The sequence below is a fragment of the Nomascus leucogenys genome, chromosome 10, assembly GCF_006542625.1.
Source record: "Nomascus leucogenys isolate Asia chromosome 10, Asia_NLE_v1, whole genome shotgun sequence".
Lineage (NCBI taxonomy): Eukaryota > Metazoa > Chordata > Mammalia > Primates > Hylobatidae > Nomascus > Nomascus leucogenys.
In genome coordinates, this window is record NC_044390.1 from 9,466,514 (window position 1) to 9,473,353 (window position 6,840).

General features: G+C 39.8%; 1 protein-coding gene across 2 annotated transcripts in view; it reads left to right on the forward strand.

Annotated features, from left to right (window-relative positions):
- Nucleotides 1-4,033, forward strand: part of LTA4H (leukotriene A4 hydrolase) — a 34,715-nt gene extending 30,682 nt beyond the window's left edge. Inside the window, exons 17-19 of one of the 2 annotated variants that reach the window (XM_030819796.1) lie at nucleotides 943-1,025; nucleotides 1,786-1,890; nucleotides 3,757-4,033. In XM_030819796.1, coding sequence (XP_030675656.1) covers nucleotides 943-1,025; nucleotides 1,786-1,890; nucleotides 3,757-3,874 — 306 coding nt within the window. In that variant the 3' untranslated portion in view covers nucleotides 3,875-4,033. The remainder of the gene's footprint in view (nucleotides 1-942; nucleotides 1,026-1,785; nucleotides 1,891-3,756) is intronic. The other variant, XM_030819797.1, reaches the window with a different exon arrangement.
- The last annotated feature ends 2,807 nt before the right edge of the window (nucleotides 4,034-6,840 follow it).

Here is a 6,840-nt window from a genome sequence, read left to right on the forward strand (position 1 = left end):
CAAGTCAGGGAGCCTTGGAGATGACCTTAACCAGTTGGTCTACCAGGGTGGACTTGGAGTTGCATGTGTCCATAAGGGGCTAATGGACTAAATTATTAGCGACAGGGTTAGTAGAGATTGGTTAGTGAGTGTGTTAGCAGAGATTGGTTAGTGAGAGCAGAGATTGGTTAGTGAGTGTGGAGTCCTGTAAGGTAAGGAGGTTATGGTTGGAGGGGAGAGTTATCATCTACCTAGAGGCACCTCTGCCTCTCACAGGCACTACAAACTCTCTGCTGTCCAAACTGAACTCATCTTTTTTCTTTCCTTCACCCAAACATGTCCTCCCTTTTAGGGTGAGTTAAGGTAGGGATAGGATGCTTATGAACCCCCTGAAATTGTATACAGAAGTTTGTATTCATGTAGTAAGTGTATTTTCCCCCTAGGGAAAGAGTCCACATTATTCATCAGATTCCCAAAGAGATCTATAATACAAACATTTAAGAACTGCTATTATGTAGGGATGCAGATAATTTAAGAGGGATTTCAGAGGAAATATACAAAGATAAAGCTAGGGGGAATCAGTCAGACAAAAATTAAGGAACTATGATTTAATCTGGAGAATGGAATTGCATTTGAGATATACAAGGTTTAGACAATAACTAGAAAAACTCTAGGAAAGGTCTATTTATACGTTCTAAAAAGTCTAAGAAGAGCAATTCTCATTTAATGCTGAATACTTCACAAAGTAAATTATCCCTGTGCTCCCAGTAGAATATCCTTATCTGGAATAAGTTTGCACAGAATTTACTTTAGTGTACAATTTGTTTCTTTTATTTTTATCTAACTTATTTCTATATTATAAAATATTTAGGATTTTAATCTGGCTATGCATTTCTCTCCAGCTCCTTTCTTCCAAGGAATCCTGTTGAAATGATACGGTATACTTCTTTATTTTGCTCTTAGGCACCTCTTCCATTGGGGCACATAAAGCGAATGCAAGAGGTGTACAACTTCAATGCCATTAACAATTCTGAAATACGATTCAGGTACATCATTTTAACTTGTCTCTGTGGAAGAAAGCAGAAAACTCCTTTGAAAGGTGGAGAAAGGGAATGCAGAGTATGAGACATACTTGAGTCTTGAGAAGTCCTTGTCAAACTGACTGCTTCTATATAAATACTTATAGTGGTATTTAAGGAATAGTTGCAATGTATAATCTGATAGTATTAATCTTTTTGTTAGACTTTGCTCTAAACCTCTCTTGCCTTAAAAGAAAAAAAATTAGAATGAAGGATTCCGTGGTAAATAGGCTTTCCCACAACCAATTAAATCTACTTAGAAATGGGAATAGTTAGAAATATTTTATTCTATTATATGTTAATCTTTCTTAATTCAAATTTGTAATGTGAGGCTTAAACCAAAGTTTAATTCCTTCAGAAACTGCATTTATAAGGTATGTGTGCACCTACCTGATCTTTCTTAATTCACATTTGTAATGTGAGGCTTAAATCAAAGTTTAATTCCTTCAGAAATTGCATTTATAAGGTATGTGAGCACCTACCTGATCCAGACCTTTTAAAATATATGATCTTTTTCAAGAACCAGCTCCTCTTCTTTCTCTTTACTGATTATTAAATTGTATATATAAGGAGATGAGAGTCTCAGAATCAAGACATACCATAATGTGGTGTACAGTATAACTATATGGGGTTATTCATCACTACAGAAGTAATATTAAGATATACCTATCATATCCTGCCCCTTCCTCATTTTCTACCCCATGCTCCCCCTAAATCCTCCTTTTAGATGGCTGCGGCTCTGCATTCAATCCAAGTGGGAGGACGCAATTCCTTTGGCGCTAACGATGGCAACTGAACAAGGAAGAATGAAGTTTACCCGGCCCTTATTCAAGTAAGAGCCCACTCAGACTGCACTTTGAATTCATCTAAGAAATAGGAAGAAAACTCTCAAATGTTTAAACGTAATCTATATGACAATATTTTTTAATTTGTTAAAGTTTATCAATATAATTTTGGAATAGGGATTCACACTTATAAATATTTAAAATTTGAAATAATTTCATTCCTTTTTTTAGAAGCATTATATATGGATTACCTATTCTGGGCCAAATAGAGTTAGACACTGATGAAATGGAAATAAATCAAAGATAGCCTTATATATACAAAGATTTTTAAAGGTAACTAGAAGATAATTGGTGGGTAGGTGTAGACAAGAAAGAGAGTCTGAAGTTAAATGTAAGGAGAAATAAGCAGATAAAGCTAACTCTTTTGTGTTCAAATGTTGCATAGAGGTCAAGGGTAGGTTGCTTGACATAATAAAGGAATGCTTGGTGAGAGGGGGATAAGTTGTATCTTGACAGCAAAATACAAGTTAAAAATATCTCAGTCAAATTCTTTATGAATTTTGTCCAAATTCTGGAAAAAAATATCATGCCATAAATATCCGTGGTTACTTTTGTTTGCTTTTCATTTACTTCACAAGTATTTAGGTTGGTGCAAAAGTAATTGCAGTTTTGGCCATCAAAAGTGATGGCAATATAATAATAATATCATAAAACTTGGCAAAATAAGTCATTATCTCTTTTTTGATGTGACCACAAAATTAATTTTTAAGTATATTTTATATGCTTTCCATAATTAAAACCCATCTAGCTTTGAACTGAGTAAAGTATACTTTAAATAGGTTTTTAAATAAGAGTATACTTGGGCCGGGCGCGGTGGCTCACGCGTGTAATCCCAGCACTTTGGGAGGCCAAGGCAGGCAGATCACGAGGTCAGGAGTTTGAGACCAGCCTGGCTAACATAGTGAAACCCTGTCTCTACTAAAAATACAAAAAATTAGCCAGGTGTGGTGGTGGGCGCCTGTAATCCTAGCTACTTGGGAGGCTGAGGCAGGAGAATCGCTTGAACCCAGGAGGCGGAGGTTGCAGTGAGCTGAGATTGCGCCATTGCTCTCCAGCCCGAGTGACAGTGCAAGACTCTGTCTCAAAGAAAAAAAAAAATGAATAAAATAAATAAGAGTATACCTTTTGTGGGAAAAATAAATATTTCTGTTTTATGATGTTTATAGTAGTTACATTAAAAATGACTAATCCTACCTTTTGTATGGTAGGTCCTGTTTATTTAGTGTATTTATTATTTATTTAGTGTATTATTTATTATGTATTTATTATTTATTATTTCACTGTGGTCAGGATTTTTACTCTCAATTATTTGAAGTTTTCAGAAATTCTACTTATAAATTTAGTGTTTTCATACTCTTAAATAATCTTGATTAAAAAATTTTTTTTAAAAAGCAGTTTTTAAAAAGAAAGCCTTTGAGGCACACTCTCACATACAGGGCTGATATTTAGCCAGCAGATTAGAGGACACTGTTCAAATAATAAAATCCTTCCATGCTGCTTGGTAAATAGCCACTGGTCCCAGCCACTCTAGCCCTTCCCTGTAACTCGCTGCAAAATGTCTGATCTGCCAGTATAAAGGCCAGTCTCTGGTACAGAAGGAGGTCTCTGGGACCCTGTGGCAGGACCTTACCCATCTGACTGGCTGGGAGTGGTGCCTTATTTGGGTGACATTGGCTGTCACCCCTGCTGACATCCTTTAATTTAATATTGGGTATTGACTTATGTTCTTATTCTCTTTCTCCGTCCCTTTTCCCTTCCTCCGAACCCCTTCCCTCCTTTCTTTCTTCCCTCCCTCCCTTTCTCCTCCTCTGTCTCCTTCTCGCCTTTCTTTTCAATTTTTTCTTTTTTGGCAGGGATCTTGCTGCCTTTGACAAATCCCATGATCAAGCTGTCCGAACCTACCAAGAGCACAAAGCAAGCATGCATCCCGTGACTGCAATGCTGGTGGGGAAAGACTTAAAAGTGGATTAAAGACCTGCCTATGGATGATTTTAGAGATTTCTCTTTTATAAATGGAATTCGTAAAGAAATATAAAACTTCAGCTCACAATTAAAACTGTCTTTTTAGTTTTGGCTTTTTATTGTTTTGTTGGTGATTTTACTAAAATAAAGTTGAGCTACTTCTTCTTATAGTGGCATATTCTTTGTAAATTTTAACAAGGTTTAATCTTTGGATTTACAAATTTAAAAATTTTAAATTAGCTTTATATTAATTTTCTCCCAGTATGATCACAAAATATGTCAAGGTAGTATTTTACCTGATAATATGATTTAAATTCATTAATTTGAATCTGCTGCAGATTCAAAAATTCAACATGATTAGGATCTTGCTTTGCTTTTTAAATAACCTTAAACATGAGGCTGGGCACGGTGGCTCACACCTGTAATCCCAGCACTTTGGGAGGCCGAGGCAGGTGGATCACCTGAGGTCAGGAGTTTTTGAGACCAGTCTGGCCAACATGGTGAAACCCCGTCTCTGCTAAAAATACAAAAATTAACTGGGCATGGTGGCACGACTGTAATTCCAGCTACTCGGGAGGCTGAGGGAGGGTAATTGCTTTAACCTGGGAGGCAGAGGTTTTAGTGAGCCGAGATGGCGCCATTGCACTCCAGCCTGGGCAACAGAGGGAGACTGCCCCAAAAAATAAAAAATAAAAAAAAAACCTTAAACATGAATGCTCAGTTGTATTTGCACACCACCTACCTGACGGACAGCAGAAGAACTCCTTACCAGAATGTGTCAACCATAGCGGGAACTCTCAACTCCCTCGTCCTGGACCCCTCCAGCTCATCCAGTGGGCTTGTCCTGGTCTCCTGTCCATCAGGGGTCAGATGGCCACCCCAAGCACCAGTCCTTCCCATCCCTCTGACAGTCTGTTCAAAGACAACAAAATAACTTGAACCAAATAAACATAACAAAGCACCCCTGCCAATGCAACGTAGTGCCCCAGGGCACCTCAGCACACATAGCTGTATTAGGTAGAATTATTAGTGTATTAGCTCTATTAGTTAGAATTAATTGGAACGATAGCTGTGTTAGAATTCTTTGATTGCAAGTAGCAGCAATCCAACTGACCAGAAGTCAAAAAGGGAAAAGGAAGATTATTTTAAGGATACAAGGTATGGGGAGATTATCAGAACCTGGGACGGACAGAAGGGGTCTGATGCCCAGGACTGCAGCACTATCAGTGCTCTTGTCCCTCACCCTCTGCCTCTCTTAGTCCACATTGTACAGGCTGCCCACTCTTCAGCTTTACTGTTGCAAATAGCTCTGACCACATGGAGAGGCTATCACAATTCCAAACTCCCAGAGGTGAGACTCTAACCCCGGTTGGGTCCACCTCCGGTCAAATAAATTGTGTAAGAGGAATGGTGTCTTAGAGTATAATTGTTGGCAAGGGGTGTGGTGGGGGGGCGGTGTCCTGACCAAATAACCCCTCAAAGTGCTAATGCAGTGACTAAAGTTACAATAGGAGCGAACACCCAAGGTGGGGCAGGTATGGAAGAGACATATTCCTGCCTATTCCTGGAATCCTGACTTCTCCCTGGCTCTCACTCTGCCTAGTAGTCTTTGTTTTGTTTTGTTTTGAGACAGGGTCTCACTCTGTCGCCCAGGCTGGAGTGCAGTGGCATGACCACAGCTCACTGTAGCATCGGCCTCTGGGTTCAAGCCATCCTCCCACCTCAGCCTCTGGGGTAGCTGAGACTACAGGCATGCACCACCATGTCTGGCTAATTTTTGTTTTGTAGAGACAGAGTTTGGCCATGTTGCCCAGGCTGGTCTCGAACTCCTGGGCTCAAGCAATCTGCCCGCCTCATTCTGTCCTCTTGGTCACTTATCTACACTGCAGTGTGATTCTTTCTCCAGGCTCTGGTCTCCCTTGTCTTCCTTGCCAGGAATACAGAGAAGGGAGTTCAGCTCAAATCACTGTCATAAGATCACATTCTAAGATTAGACTTTAGCAAATCCATTTACCCAAATACTGCTTTTTAAGGCTTCTGCCCTATGAACTTACAAGACAAGCTCTAAGTTAATGTCGTTTTTAGTTATCACTTAGTGATACTGAAAGTGAATTGTGACAAGGGATGCTTGAAGGGTGATGTGGAAGGGCGCTGTGAAGAAGGTAGAGGGCGCTAAAGACAAACTTAATCCTGCTTGCTGGTTTACCTAGGGGCCAGCTCAGTGCAGTTCACATTTCTTCACTTCAGCTAGTAAGCATATGCTAAGTGTCTTTGTGCCAGGTCGGATATATATATAAAATCATGGATGAACACAGACAAGTAATTTCTAGATAATACTAAAGAAGAGCTATGCTAAGGCATCCCAGAGAGGGGCCACTTAACCCAACTGAAGAATTTGGGGAATGCTTCCTGGAGAAGAAAAGGCCTAAACAGGCTTAAGGAGTAAGAAAGATCTAGCCAGGCAAAGGAAGTTGGAAAATGCGTTCCTGGAGAGAGAATAACAAGGAAGTCTCTGTTCCACAATGCATAGGGCCTGAGTTTAGAATCCTCAAACTGCTGGGGGTGACTTACATGGCTGGGAGCTGGAAATCATCTGGAAGCTCCCTTCACTAGTCTGATGTCTGGGCTGAAATTACTCAGAAGCTGGACCCGGCAGTGACTGTCAACTGGAGCCCGCAGTAGTTTGGGTTTTCCTGCAGAAAAGATAGTTTCTATGAAGATAGTTAGGCCTCTTATTAGTCATCTTTATACAGCTTTATCCATCACCAGACAGTAAGCCTCATGAAGGTAGAGCATGTTTGTTATTTATTTCATCCCCAGCACCTCGCATAGAGCTTGTTACATAACAGGTGTTTAAAAATATTTGTTAAATGAGTCAAGAAATGAATGGAGGGGGGCAGAAGGTTAAGGTGGTTCACATGTGCAGGCCTCAGTTTTCTCACAGATGTAGGAGGTAAGGTCTCCCTCTGAGAATT